The sequence below is a fragment of the Sphaerodactylus townsendi genome, linkage group LG08 (genome assembly GCF_021028975.2).
Source record: "Sphaerodactylus townsendi isolate TG3544 linkage group LG08, MPM_Stown_v2.3, whole genome shotgun sequence".
NCBI lineage: Eukaryota > Metazoa > Chordata > Lepidosauria > Squamata > Sphaerodactylidae > Sphaerodactylus > Sphaerodactylus townsendi.
The window spans coordinates 13,727,077-13,746,245 of NC_059432.1; the positions used below are offsets into that span (position 1 = coordinate 13,727,077).

Consider the following 19,169-nt stretch of genomic DNA (forward strand, 5'->3'; position numbering starts at 1 on the left):
CCTAATTCTTCCCCCCAGCATTTTCAATGAATGCCCCCTGGAGAACACATCCTCGAGCTCTAGTTTTGAGGATAGCTGCTCGTGGGTCCGATCTGGCCCTCGAGTTACATGAATTAATTTTCTTCATTCAGAAATGCTACAGAAAGGGGCAAAAGCCTGGGAATTAAACTTGAATTTCACTATCAGAAGAACACAGCAGCAATTCTGTTATGAAGAATAAACCACCCCTCATGGGGTCCAACTATTTACAGTGGAACCTCGGTTTTTTGTTGGCAATCCGTCCGAAAAGAATCGATTGAAACCGAAACCGATGAAAACTGAGACAAACTTTTCCATAGGAATCAATGTAAATCCAATTAATCCGCTCTAAGCACTCCAAAAAACATACCAAAAACATACATTTTTTCGTTCAAGAGCCAGCATGTGGTAGTGGTTAGGAGCAGATGGACTCTAATCTGGAGAACCATGTTTGATTCCTCACTCCTGTATATGAGGAGTGGACGCCAGTCTGGTGAACTGGATTTATTTATTTATTTATTTATTTATTTATTTATTTATTTATTTATTTATTTATCATTGCATTTGTAAACCGCCCCATCCCCTAAGGGCTCTGGGTGGTGAACAACAAATATTACAAAACAATATAACAATGTATTGTCGAAGGCTTTCACGGCCGGAATCACTTGGGTGCTGTGTGGTTTCTGGGCTGTATGGCCGTGTTCTAGCAGCATTCTCTCCTGACGTTTCGCCTGCGTCTGTGGCTGGCATATTCAGAGGATCAATATAACAATAACAAGAAAATTAAGATATCAACATCATTAAAATATATAAAATTACAGCGTTCCGTATGAATCATTTGGTGTCCAGTGTTAAAACTATCAGTAAAACCCCTCCCAGAGAAGGGGCGGTATAGATGTCACAAACTCCCAAGATGTTAAAGGGAGGGACAGGAGGGGCGCATACCATCAGCGGCTGGCCTCTCCAAAGGCCCGGTGAAACAACTCGGTCTTATAGGCCCTGCGGAACTCTCCAAGGTCCCGCAGGGCCCAGACAGTTGGCGGAAGAGAGTTCCACCAGGCCAGGGTCAGGGCCGTAAAGGCCCTGGCCCGTGGAGAACCAACCATTATCATTGAGGGGCGGGGGACCGCAGTAGAATTGGCCTCTGCTGAGCAGCAGAGGCCATGTAGGAAGTATATCGCATTAAAGGCGGTCCTGGAATTTTTTGCAGGGCCCTAAGGTGCCTAAAACCTTGAAGGTTAATACCCATACCTTGTGGATGATCTGGAACTCCACTGGAATGTCCACATTCCTGCACATGAATCTGCAGAGTGGCCTTGGCCTAGTCCCAGTTCTCTCAGAACTCTCTCAGCCCCACCTATCTCCCAAGGTGTCTGTTGTGGGGAGAGGAAGGGAAGGAGTTCCTAAGCTGCCTTGAGACTCCTTACAGGAGAGAAGGGCAGGGTATAAATCCAAACTGTTCTTCTTCTACTGTGGCTGGCAGAGGCTCTTGTGTAGGAGGGAGAAAAAGAAACGTCTTTTTTGACACCTGCAACCTGAGACGCTTTAACTGAACATATGAGGGACTGAACTGGGATTTTCTGTGCACAATGCAGGTGCTTTACACCCATGGCTTGGTCCAGCTGTTGTACAATCACATGCAGTGCAACGGAGGAAAGTGTCTGTAATATCCTTTATCATATTAATTTGGGATCAGCCACTATGCGCCTTGCATGTGCGGGAAAGCGAGGCGCTTTTGGCGACTCATTTGGCATTTAATAGGTAACGCTGCGCACATTTAATCTCCTACAAAAGGCAAAATGAATACTTTTTTCAGATGTTCCTCTAACATATGCCGTAAATGGAATACATTAGCCTCATTTGTTTTTCCAATAAAACGGCAAAATGCAGATTTTAACGTGCGGGTGGCTTTTAAACAGAAACTAACCTTCCCAGCTGTTTCTGACTTTTAAATCCTCTCATTCATTTTATGACAATTGGCTGTGAGGATGTGGGATAAACAGTGTCATCCTGAACATAAAGTTGCCAGCCCCTTAAATGGGAGGGGAGTGGGGAAAGCCGCTGTACTTAAAAAAAAATATGGAGAGACGATAGCTATCCTATTCCAACCAGTACCTCAGGCGTGAGCTGGTATCTCTGGGCCCTTCCCCACTCACCGTTTGCTGCACGCTACTCTTGCCAAGTAGCGTGGGGTCCAGCGGCACTCCCCACTACAGGGGCAGCGACAACACAGCCCCCCCGACTCTGCCGCTCTCGTGCCCCCTCAGTGTGCGTCATTTCTGGCGCTGCTGAAAAAGGCGCCTTTTGATGACCCCGCGCAGAGCACGGGGCAGTGGGGAAGCTGGGGAACACAATCCCACGCGCTGAAAAGGTCCACGCTGGTTGAAACCGACGTCATTTTTAAAAGTGCGGAAACGGCCTCTGAAACAGGTTACTGGACTGTGTTATTAAAAAAGGAACTTCTCTTTCCATTTTTTTCTTGTATGTATTTATTTTAATCATATATATATACACACACACTCAAGTACACAAGAGGGAACCTATGAGAAACTAGGGGGGAAATTCACTCACTGGTTCCTGCTTTGTCCTCTGGCTTCATGATCCATACAAACTTATTTACAAATGGAAAATGTATGCGAACACCATTTATCATTGTTTTTGACTTATATAACGCATACTGGGTTGTAAATAAGTTTGTATGGATTGTAATTAGTTCTCTGTGGGGGGGGGCTGCTTCAGTGACCTCTGAAGAACATCCAATTGGATTGAAACATGTCAGGTCTTTTTAGGTCTTTTGTGTTTGGCATCCTAGTACATGCTGCTTTTGTATCTAATCTGGAGGAACCGGGTTTGATTCCCAGCTCTGCCGCCTGAACTGTGGAGGTTTATCTGGGGAATTCAGATTAGCCTGTACACTCCCACACACGCCAGCTGGGTGACCTTGGGCTAGTCACAGCTTCTCAGAGCTCTCTCAGCCCCACCTACCTCACAGGGTGTTTGTTGTGAGGGGGGGAAGGGCAAGGAGATTGTCAGCCCCTTTGAGTCTCGTGCAGGAGAGAAAGGGGGGATATAAATCCAAACTTCTCCTCCTCCTCCTCCTCCTCCTCCTCCTCCTCCTCCTCCTCCTCCTCCTCCTCCTCCTCCTCCTCCTCCTCCTCTTCTTTTTCTTCTTCTTCTTCTTCTGATTATTAAAATTAAGGCTTTGGGGGCATTAATATATTTTATGATATTGTGGCACTGTATGTGTTCTTAGACATGAATGGATATTTTTGTTGAATTTTTTATGTACAGTGTTTTTTTGCTTAGAATTTAGCACAGTGCAATAAAATATAGATTTCATACATGTTAAGGGAAAGTTTTTAGACTTCTCAACCTTTTTGCTTCTGAGGGACAACAGCAGCCCCAAAAGAAGCAACTGAAGACATTAACGAAGGTTCAGGACTTGGTGGGCCCAGCTGCAGGGACCATAGTAGGCCGTGCATCTGAAGAGCTGCTTGGCCGTGGCAGAAACAGCTGGTTGCTTCAAACTGGGAGGCTTGGGGATGTGGGTCATTGGAACATCAGCTTCTGGGCCCACATGAAATTGGCCAGGCCAGGAATGGGAGGCCTTGGGGCTTCCTGGAGAGGTGACGCTCGAGGAGTGGATGCCTTGGTTGGCTCTCAAGGAGCATCAGTCAGGGGAATCTGGGCTTGGCAGGAAGGGGATTGGACTCTGGAAACGGCCTGCCCCTAGGTGGACATTGAGCCAGCAGAGGGAAAAAGCAAGGCCTCACCTGTGGAGCATGTGGTCAGGGTAAGCCATTGCTGTTCTGAAGCTTCCTCCCTGAGTTCCACTGAGGGAAAGGTGCCCCGGAACGTGCAGCAGCCCTGGATTCAGAGGTGGGATCCAGCAGGTTCTCACAGGTTCCCAAGAGTAGGTTACTAATTATTTGTGTGTACCGAGAGGGGGTTACTAATTGGTGATTTTGCCATGTGATTTTTGCCTTAGTTACGCCCCTCCTCTCAGCAGTAGCGCGCAGAACTTGAAGCAGCCTAGCAGGAGGCGCACTGGCGTGCGTGGCAGCCTGCGCCTGCATGCATTCATTTCTCGCCCAAGGACCGGCGCAGTGGCTGCGTCCTTGCCACACCCACAGCCACTTGGGATGTACCGCCCCGGGAATGCCCCCGCCACGCCTTTGGAATGTCCCGCCCGGCCCCCATTGGCTTTTCATGCAGTTTGAATCCCACCACCATGGGAACCTGTTACTAAAATTTTTGGATCCCACCACTGCCTGGATTCCCGTCCCAAGGCCTCAGGAGACGGGCCACGGGGATGGGCAGGGGGCTGTCTGGCAGACAGGGGCACCTGGGGCTGGCACTGCTGATTTGTTTGTCCCTCTTTCCGGCTCCACTGGAGTTCAGGGGTGGGGTGTGCCCGTTCAGCTCTGGTCTTGTCTGGGTCAAAGCCTGCAGTTTAAAGTTTGACCCGCCCAGGCTGAGTCCAGTTTCAAAGTGAGCACTTAGTTTGACCAGCTGTAGTTTTGTACTGCTGGCTCCACCCCGGTGTAAAAAAAAAATCTAAACCAAGAGATGATTTACACTGACTGTTGAATATACATTTTCAAAAAAAATTATTTCACTGACCAGTGACAGGCCACTAGAGCAGTGATGTCGAAACCTATGGCACGGGTGCCAGAGGTGGCACTTGGAGCCCTCTCTGTGGGCACGTGCACAGAGTTCATCATGTGGGGGGGGGGCAGAAAATCACCCCCACCCCATACACACACACATCTAGGCTGGCCTGGGCCACTGAGCACGACGTGCGCGCACCGCAGTGAGCAGGGAGGACTTGGCTGGCGGGCCTGGTGCCTGTGCTCCAGGTGGCTGCTGCCCAAGGGGGAGGCACAGAGGTGGCAGAGATGCTAGAGAGGCACAGAGCGGTGCATGCAGGACTTGCCGGAGACTAGAGCAGGCTCGCCCCTGCTCGAGCAGGTGGGGCGGTAGAAGAAGCAGCCAACCATTTTTTTAAAAACTAAAACCTCAGTATTCAGGTTAAATTGCCGGGTTGGCGCTTTGGGTTGCAATTTGGGCACTTGGTCTCAAAAAGGTTCACCATCACTGCACTAGAGCCAGAAGGCATATGGTTTTGCTGATCATTTAGTATTTTCATCAATTGCATGTGTAACAACACCTGAGTGTATACGAGGGTTTTATGTGCAATGTATTTTGTAATGTGGTTTCCGGAAACCTTGTTTTTAATCGTTCATCTCTGTTTTGAATAAGAGTCTCCAACCTATGAGCCTCCAGATGTTCATGGACTATGATGCCCATCAGCTCTGCCAATTGGCTATGTTGGCAGGGGCTGATGAGAATCATCGTCCATGAACATCTGGAGGGCCACAGGTTGGAGACCCATGGTATAAGGGGTGTACTTATTAAATATTTGTTTTGATCATAAAGCATTGGACTAACCTGAACCCTTATAGAATTACTATGCCATCAAGACACAGGAGAAATTATTTTGCACATTACCGGAACTCAGCCTGAGCCTGCTTTTGGGACACCATGTCACTTGTAACATAAAATTTGGCTCAAGTTGCAGCCTCAAGTTGTACAATACAAGGCAGGATTCTTAATATCAAGTTTGATTCTTCTATCCCTCTTATAGCCCCTGCTGTACCTCCTGTTCTATCTTTCTTTCACCTTCCGCTCTGCTTTTCCTTTCAGTATTGAGGAATCCAGTCGACCCAGCAACAGCATTTAATTGTCATTTTGTTTATGCTATCATACAATTTTATTTATTGTATTGTATTGTTATTGGATTAATGAATTGGATTTTATTGTATTCTGTAAGACGTGTCAATATGGGCTATGGAATGGTAGGGTATGCATACTTTTAATAAAGAACAGACTGCTAAAACTTCCGCAATGAAATAACTAGCAAAACAGCTAAACTTAGTTCTTTGATTAGAGCCTAGGTGTCAAACCCACGGCCCTCCAGATGTTATGGACTACAGTTCCCAATGATGGGAACTGTAGTCCATAACATCTGGAGGGTCACGAGTTTGACACCTGTGGATTAGAGCAACAAGCTTATCTAAATTCATTGGTCATTGGACACCCCTGATAAACTTTTTGCATAAAACAGGAAAAAAAGAAACTAATGATTTTTGTATTAGAGGAACAGAAGAACAAGAAAATCAACATAATAGGAGAAAGTGTGAATCTTACTAGTAATAATAATCAAGAATTCATTTGACAGTTGTAACTAGCAAACAAGTGGTAAATTGTTGTGTTTAGATTTGGCACAGAGGAGGTCGGGAGCCTCTCCTTCCATCCTGTAGTGTAATTTTTGTTTATATTAGTGATTGTTGCTTTCTGTTTGTCTTTAAAAAGTCCTGCCAATAAAATTGTTCTCAAAAGCAAAACAGCTATTAAAACACCACATACCCCATATTAAAGCTATCGAGAATGGTTTGGGGGGACTTGAGTTGGGAGAACAGCTTTGTGTTGATCATCCCTGGGTTTTCTTTCCCTGCAGGAAACAAACGAAACATATTCAGGAACAGCTGAAAGAGACGCAGAATGGGAAAACCTATAGCCTTAATGCTCCTGGCATGATGGCAAAACCAGACACCAGGGCCCAGAGCCGAGTCCAGCTGCAAAATGTAAGTAACTTTGCCAACCTCAGCCCTTGACCGACTGGCGGAGTGTTTGATGCTGATGCTTTTGGGCCTCACATCTCTTTTCCCCAGATGTGCCCGTAAATGTGCACTTGCAGTTTTGTGGAATGAATAAACCAACATCCCCCTGTTCCAATGAGGCTTTACATCGTGGTGTTTCCGCAGGTCCGTTCCAACTTGCACACCCATGTGATGGATAATGAGGCAAGGCACCATCTTTATCCACTAAAGTCACAGACTGCAATTTGATTAATATTTAAAAACAAGCAGTAGGAAAACTTGATTTCAATTTAATGAAGTGCCAGCCTGCTTCCAACTCAGCAGGGGTAATTGGAACTGTTTCCAGCTTCCTCCGGACCTTAATCAGTTTTGCAGGAACTTCAATACAGAGATGTTCCAACGGGTGTTTGGTTGAGGCCATCCTGTGAGCTGAATATTACATCTAGTAGCAGGCCTCCCATACCATTCACTTTTGATGCGACATATGTATCATTAGCACCGTTTATAGTTTCACCTTGTGCCTTTGCTCCCTCCATCTCAGGCTGTTTCCCCACTTTTAAAATGAAGTCCGTTTCTTCTGGTCCAGGACCTTTTTAGTGCGAGGGTCGTGTTCCCCAGGCTTCCCCACTGCCCCGCGCCCTGCACGGGGTCATCAAAAGGTGCCGTTTTGAGCAGTGCCAGAATGACCCGTGCTGAGGGGGCGCAAGAGCAGCAGACTCGGGGCAGCTGTGTTGTCGCTGCCCCTGTGGTGGGGAGTGCAGTTGGACCCCGCGCTACTCGGCGAGAGTAGCGCAACAAACGGTGAGTGGGGAAAGGGCCTCAGTTTCCTTTCCTACGTAAATAATAGAAAGGGGAGAGAGACCAATATTGGGCTCGAGATTTATTAACTGGCAGCCATCTTTATTTGGCTTGAGTTAAAAGCCATCACAACAAACACAATAATTAAAATTACTACAATAAACACGCATAAAAGCAACAGTAAGTTGTCATTCTCCACTCAGGTTTACAAAAGCATTTTAAAATTGTCACCTAAAGTTGAAAATAGCAAGGACTGGATAATTTAAAACTCACTACAGAAGGTCTAAAACAGGGGTAGGGAACCTGCGGCTCTCCAGATGTTCAGGAACTACAATTCCCATCAGCCCCTACCAGCATGGCCAATTGGCCATGCTGACAGAGGCTGATAAGGGTGTAGTTCCTAATTTATCTGGATGCATTACTGATCTAAAAGATCTGCTGGAAGGAGAGCTTATTTGCCTAGTACCTTAAAAAAACTGCAGACTAATTGCCCATCCAAGGAACTCCCTGTGCTTAAGTGGCATCATGGAGAAGACCCTGTCCTTGGTGCATGCTTATCTTGCCTCAGAAGAGGGGCACTCACATGCGGATACCTAGGGCAGAAGACAGTGGATCAGGTATAGTAGTCCTAGGCAATATGGGCCTTATAGGAAAACAGCACATGGGTGCCCTGCAACAAACCAGCAACCAGTGTAAAGCTTTCAAGAATGGTAAGATTTGGTTCCTGTGACTCACAGCTGCTAACAACATTTCCCATGAACTTGAACAGTCTTCAAAGGCAGGGCCATATGGTGTCAAATGTCCCCAGGCTGTGGCCATTTAGTCACATGGGGGGGGGGCGGAAAATCGGCTCCCACACCTCTCCTCCTTCTCCCCCGGGTCCATACTGTGCTATAGAGAGTGTCTTAACCTACTTCATCTGTGTATGGTTCTCCAGTTGCACAGTGGCGGATAGGAAGGCGCTCCAAAGGGTGATCACTACTGCTCAGAGGATTATCGGCTGCCCTCTCCCTTCCTTGGAAGAACTCTATCATTCCCGAAGCCTAAAGAAAGCCCAAAATATTCTGAGAGACCCGTCTCATCCAGCACGCTCTCTTTTTGAACGGTTACCATCCGGCAGACGAGACAGGCCTATCAAAACTAGGACAAAGAGGCTTAGAGACAGCTTCGACTCTAGAGCTGTGGCGATGCTGAACGCGGCTTCGTGTCGACGTGCTTGGGGCTGTGTAGGGATGGGTGGAGGAAGGGGAAAGGGAGGATGGGGGATGAGTCTGAAATGGTGTGCATCAAGGAATGCTGCTGTCAATTTTCGTTGTGCGTGCACAATGACGATAAAATGCTTCTGCTTATGCTTATACACTGACTTCAAGACCTGGTGCCAAAAAAAAATTGTTTGGGTGCCATTGGTGGGGAGAGGCGGCTGCCACATATATGGGAGAATTGGGGCGAGGAAAAGGCTCAGGGTTTTGCACAGGGCTACATTTTCCCTAGATGTGCCTCTGTTCAAGGGTGCCCCCACACAGAGTGTATTGTGTTAATCCAACCTGTATATAACCCGTGCACGGATCACTTGGGCCAAATCCTGCATTCTTGGTAGTGGAGTTGCTGTATGAGACAAAACTGGCTCAGCCAGTGACACGCCACAGGGCAGATCTATGCTTCCATTGAAAACTCCAGATCGAGAACCACTCCTGGCTGGATGCTTGCTCTTTAAAGAGGAGTCCAGCCACTTATTCTGGGAACTTCTGTTGACATTGGGCGTTTCCCCACTCTCGAGGATCCCCCCTGTGCCGCGCGCCTGGGCGTCCCCACGCGGGGTCATCAAAAGGCGCCATTTACAAGCATGCAGGAATTACTGTGGCTGGTGAGAACAGCAGCTGTCACCACCCTGTCATAGAGACACCATTTACAAGAGCTCTCTGTGGGGTCATCAAAGCCATTTGCAGGCGCCAGGGATGCAGCAGCGCTGAGGAAGAGCGCCAAGAGGGGCAGCTGCGCTGTCACCACCCCTGTCATGGGGAGCGCCATTTACAAGAGCTCTGCGTGGGGTCATCAAAAGGCGCCATTTGCAAGAGCGCCAGGGATGCCGCGCGCTGAGGGGGCGCGAGAGGGGCAGCTGCGCTGTCACCACCCCTGTCATGGGGAGCGCCATTTACAAGAGCTCTGCGCGGGGTCATCAAAAGGCACCATTTACAAGAGCGCCAGGGATTACCCGTAGCGCTGGTAGCGCTGAGGCAGAGGGCCAGCTGCGCTGTCACCACCCCTGTCATGGGGAGCGCCATTTACAAGAGCTCTGCGCGGGGTCATCAAAAGGCGCCATTTGCAAGAGCGCCAGGGATGCCGCGCGCTGAGGGGGCGCGAGAGGGGCAGCTGCGCTGTCGCCGCCCCTGTCATGGGGAGTGCCCCGGGACCCTGCGCTACTTCAGGAGAGTAGCGCAGGGCTTAAGGTAAGTGGGGAAAGGCCCATTTTTAAATGACTTCCTCTGGAATAAGCTCCAGTTTATGAGATTTCATCCAGTTCACACCACTTCTAGTCACTGGTTCAGGACCTCCATCTGGCTCAGCTTCCGAGACAAGATCAGTCTAGCCTCGACTATCCAGGTCAGGGCAAAAGATACTAATAGGAAGGAATAAAATATTCAATCTCACAGTTTAACCAGCATCATGAAATTAAAAACTGGAACTCTGAATGATTCGGCAGCATTCCATTTTGTTTTTGTTTTGCTTCCGATTCCAAGAAATGTCATTGCCTCTTCTAGAGGCACCAAGCGAGTGAAATTCAAGGCCCGCAAAACAGGAATCCTTTCCATCTCACACTTTGCTACGCTCCATTTTACCGGAGCTGATAGTTCATTTCTCTTTCTTCTCACTTCACAGAGAGACAAGATTAATGGGATGCATTCATTATGCATTGCAATTGACGATCTTGTAATTGAAGGTTGCTTACTACTTGAAGGTTACTTTGCATAATAGCATAGGCTGCACTTTTGGCAGAGATTATGTGATAAAAGAGCTCTCCCCCCCCCCCCCGGACAGATTTCCCCCAAAACGCAAAGGCTGCCTCGCTCTTCTGTCACGTTGACAAAACAGACTGCAACTAGTTTTAAACCAGTTGAGCCATCTTCATAGGTACCCCAAGAGATTTCACCCCTCCTCAATTCAGTAAACATTTAATGACGATCAAAATAATATATTTCTCTGAAGACTTGCCCAAGACAAACCATCCTGCCTCTTCCTAATGCATAATTGGCTCTCTTGACTTCCCTTTGGGAACACATAGAATGGTGGGGGTCCTCAGCGTATTATTATTATTATTATTATTATTATTATTATTATTATTATTATTATTATTATTATTATTATTATTATTATTATTATTATTATTATTATTATTATTATTATTATTATTATTATTATACACATAACAACACAGCACAAGTATCTGGAATTCATCTCTGAATATCGAGTCCTTCCCAAGGACCTAGGATATTAGAGGTATTTGCATAGAATATGTGCAGTTCCTAAAAGTGCTGCTTTCTGCAGCATGTGGACTGATGTTCTGTCCAAGTTTAGGCTTTCCAGATGTTTTTCAAGATTTCTTGGGATTCCTCCTAGAGCACCGACTACTAGTGGGATTACTGTTGTTCTTTTTTGCCACAATCGTTCAACTTCAATTTGTGTTGTTGTTGTTGTTATTTTGTTATTTTGTTTGTTTGTTTGTTTTCTGGTAAAAAAAATTCTTCCCCCTACCTGGAATGCATAATACCCAGGTAAAGGGTTGAGGGATTTGGGAATGGCTATTGTGGGTTTTCAGGACTGGATGGTCTGCCATCTGGTCATGGCCCACCCACCCTGGGTTAAAGGGGATAGAGAGGGAGGAACAAGGGGGAAGGGATTAGGATTAAGGTTAGGGTTAGAAATAGGATCCAGTATCTGGCTGTGGCCCAACCACCCTTGCGGGGAAGAAGGGGGCCCAGCATCTGATCATGGCCCACTCATTCTGGGGGGCAGAGGGAGGGGAGGGGGCAAGAGGCCAATCATCTGGTCATGGCCCATCCATCCTAGTGATTTTTGCTCCTAATGTTTCACCCACAACCATGGTTGGCATCGTCAGAGGCATATTGTGGTAAGGCATGTTGTGTTTCTCTCCATGGCACAGTGAGGAGTGATGGCGTGATGGAGCAAACATTTTTGTCCATCTCTCTGGTGGGAGGAGGGTGAGGCATATTTGTATGTGAGGTGGACACAACATAGACCCCTCCACACACTCTACACTGTGTCATTGAAACACATCTTACCGTGACCTGGCTCTGAAGATGCCAGCCGAGGAGGCAAGCCAAACATTAGGAGCAAAAACTGCCAGACCCCCCCACCACGCAGCCCAGAACACCCACAACAGCTAGTTCCGTGGTGGCGAACCTTTGGCACTCCAGATGTTATGGACTACATTTCCCATCAGCCCCTGCCAGCATGGTTAATTGGCCATGCTGGCAGGGGCTGATGGGAATTGTAGTCCATAACATCTGGAGTGCCAAAGGTTCACCACCACTGAGCTAGTTGATTCCAGTCGTGAATGCTTTGAGCAATATGTTGGACTTGGGAATGTTCAGTCTGGAAAAAGAAGAGCTTGAGGGGGACACAGTTCTCTCTTTACGCATTCAAAGGGCTGTCATTTAGAAGAGGGCAGGGAGCTGTTCCTGTTGGTAACAGAGAATAGGACTCACAACAAAATTGCAGGTACCAGCTGAGCATTAGAAGGCGAAATTACAGTAAGAGTGGTTCAGCAGTGGAATTGACTCCCTAGGGCCGTGGTGGCGAACCTTTGGCACTCCAGATGTTATGGACTACAATTCCCATCAGCCCCTGCCAGCATGACCAATTGGCCATGCTGGCAGAGGCTGATGGGAATTGCAGTCCATAACATCTGGAGTGCCAAAGGTTTGCCACCACTGCCCTTGGGAGTGGTAATCTCCCTCTCTCTTGCAGTCTTCAAACATCTGCTGGATGAGCCCATGTCATGGATGCTTTAGGCTTACCCAGCATTGAACAGAGGGTTGGATGAAATGGTCAGGATGGCCCCTTCCACCTCTATGATTCTGTGAATTACACCCATTTACTTTTATTATGGATCGCATTTGAACCCTGCTGTTCCTCCAATGAGATCAGGGGAGCATCCCCGAGGGATCGTCTCTATGGCAGACCTGGGAAATGTTGAGAATGCCTGGTCTGGTGTCATCCAGTAAACTTCATGAGCCAAGTGAGAATTCAAGGCAAGGCCTCCTTTTCCTCCCCAATCCAATGTTGCTCTATTCCCCTGTCCTTTGCATGGTCTAAAGCAGTGGTTCTCAACCTTCCTAATACTGCGACCCTTTAATACAGTTCCTCATGTTGTGGTGACCCCCAACCCTAACATTTATTGATTTTACAGATGGAGAACACTGATGCAGAGCGTCTTAGGCGACCCCTGTGAGAGGGTCGTTCAGGTCGTTCGACCCCCAAAGGGGTCCCGACCCCCAGGTTGAGACCCACTGCTCTAAAGCTCTAGCCAACCCTGAGCAGCTTCAGATGATGGGGTGTTGAAGAAAGATCAGGAAGTACAATTGCTTTGTGCATCCTGTACTTCCATGTTTTGAGACTGAAAGTGACAAATGAGCTGTTCATGCTTCCAAGGTTGGTAGAATCCATCAGTCACTGGAGAATGAAAGTAGAGCTCTGGCATGTACACAGAGGTTGATATCCACTGTCCAGCATCCTCATTCTAGCATCTAGTGACTGCACCATGACAAAGTCATATTATGGCTACCATTTTCTTAAAGAAAAATTAAATATTATTCAAGGCCCAATCAGCCATCAACTGTAAGTGGTAGAGAAGTGAAGTCTTCATAGACAGAGGAAGTGTGTAGATGCTTGGGTGAGTACTCTGAAGAAGCCCTCCATGCCCAGATGGTGAGACCCCAAAAGTGTTTGGCTCTAGCCCATGCTATTGGAAATAGAATTCCAGTCTAGGTGGGTTTAAGCTTCATCCATCAGAGCAGTTCTTAAGCTACATCTACAGATCCTTCCATATTAACTTTTACCCTTCCATATTAACTTTAGCCAAACTCTTCCTTTCATCTCCTTTCATCTCGTTCATTAATTTACTCATGAAAACTGTAAGTTATCTTTGGAAGGCCATTTCCCCTTTTTCCTCCTTACTGTTTTGAAGTCACTCTCAAAAGTATGTAAGAGGTTTAATGGCATTAATGATATCAGACCAGTAGTTTTGTATGTTGAGAAAATGGAACCGTTATTATGACACCTAGAGAAAGCCCATATCTGAAGATGGATAGGATATTTACTGGATGCATCATTTGCTTTAATCCCAGCTCTTCTATCAATCTGATAGTGATGTAGCCCATTAATTCCAACTCTTTGGTCACACTTCCTCCTCTTGATTGTTGTTGAAAAGGAATCATTCTCATCTGTGTTTCCAGCAGACAAAGTGAATTCTTGATCTTCTCAGCTGTTGCGTTCAGGGCAAGTTATGTGTTGTTGCGCACAATCCAGCCAACCTTAACTATTCCTAAGCCACAAAAATATTGAGAGGCCAAACTTCCAGTTTACTGCTCCCATAAAGCAGATTTGATTATAGCTGATTTTTAAGTATATTCGTCAGAATGTGGAATTTTCTCCTCAGGTGAGGACTCAGCGGTATTTCAGAAAAAGTTTTGATAATATTTATTGGAGGAAGGAAATATTACTACAATCCTATGGTTATCATTTGATTTCACCTGAAGGAAAGTGAATTTTGAAGTTCATCTTTATTCAGAATATGCAAGGAAAGCTGAATCGGTTTTGATAAGGCTAGGGGAATTTCTTTGAAGGGTTTCATACATCCCTAGAGTGAATCAATCACTAGGTTTCTTCTACAATTATTTGTTTAGGCCTTGTACCAAGTGCCTTTAAAGTATTTTTGGCATTAGTACAAGCATGGTTGATTTCCTTTTTTCATCACAATACTTATGTTCATAATGGACAAAAAGATAGCTTGCCAATTCAGTAATAATAGAAAATAATAACAGCAATTTCAGATAAAAGTTGAGCCCTAGTTATCAGTCATGATAATTGATATAGTTGAGCTGCATGTTGGCTGCGTTGAAGTCTCTTTGCTGGCTATCAGACAAAGCATTGTATCCAACTAGGCCTTCCATTGGTGAGAAAGGGAGGAAGAGATCCCCTTTGATCACGGAAAAGGCTGTGCTGGGGATTTTGTGACCTGCATGGACAAAACCCACATTGGATGGGAATGGGACAAGATTGAGTCAACAAGCTAGCTGGATACAGCCCGAGTCAACACTTTGTGTGCAAAGTGATGTCAAGTCACAGGTGACTTATGGTGATCTGGCAGGGTTTTCAAGGCAAGAAGTGAACAGATGTGATTTGCCATTGCCTGCCTCTGTGTAGCAGATCTGGGCTTCCTTGGCAGTCTCCCATTCAAGTATAAATCCCAGCCTACTCTGCTTAGCTTCCAAAATCTGACAAGATGGGGCTAGTCTGGATTATCCAGGTCATGGTAGAGTCAATGTTGCCTTTCTTATTTGGGTATAGTGACATCACAGAGGCCAAGAACTTCAACTAAAATATTCCTTTCTGACACTGTGTCACGTATATTTCCACAGACATTGATGGGTCTGTTTTAACCCCTGATATAAAGCAACCACTGCATACAAAGGGCTCTATTTTGAATCCATAGGCCATAACCAGGACTGGGTTAACAATGTGTGTCCTGATGAGGGTTCAATCCCGAGGTTTATTCTGTTGAATTTAGTGGACCTTCCAGGAGGAGAACTCTAAGGGCGATTCCGCACATGAGTAAAATAGGTTCAACCCAGTTCCCTGAGAAGGGTACTGACCTAAATCGAAGCCATTGTTGTTCCCCACTGCAACCAGCTTGATCCCAGCTCGGAGGGTGGAATCATCCTGTGCCTCCATTCTGATTGGCTACTGTTCTACGGCCATGATCCGTATATCCCCACACACGTTATAAAAAAACTGCCACAGGAATGGAGGGATGAAGGTGGCGTTTTTTGATTGGCCAGCTGTACTCAGGCCTGAAACACTCAGCTGTGATTGGCTGAATGGGGGACTCCTGGCACCAGAGATTCCGCACTTTACTGGAATCGAGCTGAGTTCGAGCGTGGTTCCCTGAAAAAACTGGAGTCGGAAATTTGACCGTTACACGGGGCGAAGCTGGTACAAAACCACGTCGATCCCAGTGGTTGTGCGGAGCACTTAGGTTGAACGCAGCTCGAACTTAGGTCGATAACACAAGTGCAAGCCTAAGATTCAAGAGGAGAATCACCCCATTTCTCTGGTATCTGGAGAGGCTCTGAAGAGTGGGCAGAATTAAGACTCAGGCAGCCCAGTCCACCCGACGGCGGTTAGTTGGGTGGTGGAAGGGATAGTACAGAGACACCGTCTCCACAGAGGTTCTGGGTGGCCCAGAAACCTACCTTTCACATTGCAAGTTTCCTACTCAGCCCAATGGGCTATGCCTGCATAAATCACCACAAGCCAAAATGTGTGTTCCCAGGCTGGAAGGCCTGAGGAACTCAACTAAAGTCGGCTTTGCCCCCAGGAATGTCCCCATCAATGCCAGTGCAAGCTCCTGCAGCAGAGGTTCACTTGCTCGGTGACTGCAATGGAGCCCGGGTGACATGGAACTGTGCAACTCTCAGCACCAACATGAGTGGCCCCAGGGCGGCATAAGACCACCTATGCTGCATGGGTTGGCAATGACGCCAGCACCAGGTTCACACTGGCTCGGCAGCCCTTCTGAATTGTTAAGTACATTGTCAGGACTGCAACTCCCAGCAAGCACCGGCTCCCGCCTTTTTCCACAAAGAGTGGGAAAACAAACCAGGAAGCTACATCCCACTGGAGCTTCAGAACCAATGAGAGGCCAGGAGGTGGGGGGGGGGGGGGGGGGGGGAAAAGCTGATTGGTTGCTGCCTGTTTTTGTAAATAGAATAAATACTGGAACTGAGGACAGGAATCCTCAGTTCCAGCACCCTGTAGTTGGGCGACAGTATTCAATAAAGTTCCTTTTTAAAAGTTAGCTTTGCCTGAGTGTGTTCAGCCTTACATACAGAGGTGGGATCCAGCAGGTTCTCACAGGTTCCTGAGAGTAGGTTACTAATTATTTGTGTGTGCCTAGAGGGGGTTACTAATTGGTGAATTTGCCATGTGATTTTTGCCTTAGTTACGCCCCTCCTCTCAGCAGTAGCGTGCAGAACTTGAAGCAGTCTAGCAGGAGGTGCACCGGCGTGCGCGGCAGCCTGCGCCTGAGTGCATTCGTTTCCCACCCAAGGACCGGCACAGTGGCTGCATCCTTGCCACAGCCCCGCCCAGGAATGCCCCGCCCCCATCGTGCCCTGCCCAGCCCCATTGGTTCTACGCCACAGTTTGAATCCCACCACCATGGGAACCTGTTACTAAAATTTTTGGATCCCACCACTGCATACTGTTAGATACATACATGACCTTGAGTGCTGGGAATCCTGGGCAAAGTGCACTCACATTTTGAATCATAAAAACTGCAACAAAATAGTAGAAACCACTTCAAAACGAACCAATCTTTTGCTGTATAAATCTTTTCCTACTCCCCGTGTGGATTGTACTATTAGGTGGACCCTGAGGACCGGTGGCCTATAATGAAACAATGGAGGGAGAACAGATACCTTCTGAACTATGACCTTGAAATGGTTTGGGAACGCTGACTTGATGGGGGGACCACCCATCTACCATCCTGTCTGCCTTGAGCTTAAGTTGTCATTCTACCCCCAGAGCTTTGGCAAAATCGTCTGAGCCCAGAAGGAACAGACAGTGTGTTGCAATTTCCATGAGCTTTTGGAATCTTTTTTTCAAGAGAAGAAGCTATGTAAATGTAAGGAAATGATGGTAATCCCTCCGCTTCCCTTTGTAGCTGGTATTAAAATGCATTGCAAATTTGCTTTACACTCCAGCCTGCCTCATTATATTGTCAGCTGTTTGCATAACAGCAATGGGGTGGTTTTTTTTAAAGCTGTTCTACACTCTCACCTCTGTGCCAGCTTAAGGCTTCAAGCAGCTTGATTATACAAACCACACGCAAGGTTAAAAATACAGATGCTTGCTTTCCAGATACTTTCCTTGTTTTCATATAAAACGCAGGGCCCCCTGCAGTCTTTTAAATGGGCCCGTTTCTAGTTCAAATTCTTCTTTCAAACTGTAGCTTTTAACAAGCGAGACTGAAACCTGGGACGGTTCCTTGGGATTATTAAAGAGTCGTATTAGGAGGGCTAGACTCGACGCGTCTTAAGAAGGTGCGGAACCGATGCTCAAGATAAGCAGTGTTCTGTTTGCCTTCTGAGGGTGGGAACCACCAGGGTGAATCCTCTCCAATAACCACACTGGACTCATTGCTGGGATAAACGTTTTGGCCATAGCCATTTTATTAGCCAACCAAAACAGAAGCGTGAGGCGTAGCATGGGTCTTGATCTGGCCTGTCCGCTTCATAGCGAAGCTCCAACGGGTTTATGCCCTGTATTCACTGGCATAATGCCCATTGGGCAAGGTGGGCAGCTGCCCAGGGCACCACCTTATGGGGGGCATCAAAATGCTGGGTTCGTTTTTGGGTATGTTTAGTGGTTTTCCATGTTTGGCCTGCAGGGGGCGCAGTTTTTAGGCTAGCGGCACCAAAATTTCAGCGTATCATCAGGAGACTGTCCTTATGCTACCCTCCAGGTTTGGTGAGGTTTGGTTCAGGGAGTCAAAAGTTATGGACTCCCAAAGGGGGTGCCCCTATCCCCCATTGTTTCCAATGGGAGCTAATAGGAGATGAGGGCTACAGTTTTGAGGGTCCATAACTTTGGCCCCCCTGAACCAAACTGCACCAAACCTGCAGTATCATTAGAGAAGTCTCCTGATGAGATCCTGAAAGTTTTGAGACTGTGCCTTCAGAAATGTGCCCTCCCCAGCCTGCAACCCCCATTGACAGCAATGCAGAAAACTCAGTGCAGAACAAAGATTCTTGGGCAAGAATCTTGCACCCCCCATGGGGGGGCATCCAACTCAGGTTTTGCCCAGGGCTACAGTTTGCCCAGGGCTGCCTCATTATGCCCCTGCCTGTATTGGACTTCGCTCCGCTGAAGGGCTCTGCCGGGCGGACGCTCCTGGCAAGAGGTGATCCCCATTTGCCGGTTCGGCAGGTTGCCTCTTGCCGCCATCGGCACTTCCGGATCATTACCCATGCACCACCACCGAACGGCCATGACAGAAACATGCAACAACCGAATAGACCCAGGGAGAGGTGGGTGGGCAAATCGCCAGCTGGCCGAAGCACATGGCCAGAACAAAGGAGGGCTTTCCCCTTTAAAGGGTCAACCCGCCCTCCCCTCCTGGTGATGTCAGCCCTTGCTCAACATGGCCCAGGCTTCGCTTCCGCCCTCAGTTAAGCGGAAGCGGTCACCTTGGCTCCACCCATCCCATCCCCCAGAGGCAACCGCAGCCGGTGGGTGATTCACAGCTGTCTTTAGAAAGGAACCATCGTGCTTCATTGTAAAGCAAGGAAGACTAGGTTGGCCTGCACAGAGGTTTTCCCACTAGGTGGCATTTTTTCCAGCCCGTGGAGCCTTCTGCTGGAGTCAAGACTTCTTGAGCCAAAGAAAACA

At 47.3% G+C, this 19,169-nt stretch overlaps 1 protein-coding gene across 2 annotated transcripts in view; it reads left to right on the forward strand.

Moving 5' to 3' along the window:
• The window catches only part of LOC125438359 (pro-neuregulin-3, membrane-bound isoform-like), a 136,795-nt gene that overhangs the window by 93,837 nt on the left and 23,789 nt on the right, over positions 1 to 19,169 (forward strand). For both annotated transcript variants that reach the window (XM_048506777.1, XM_048506778.1), the window contains exon 3: positions 6,539 to 6,665. In XM_048506777.1, the coding sequence (XP_048362734.1) occupies positions 6,539 to 6,665 (127 nt within the window). The remainder of the gene's footprint in view (positions 1 to 6,538; positions 6,666 to 19,169) is intronic.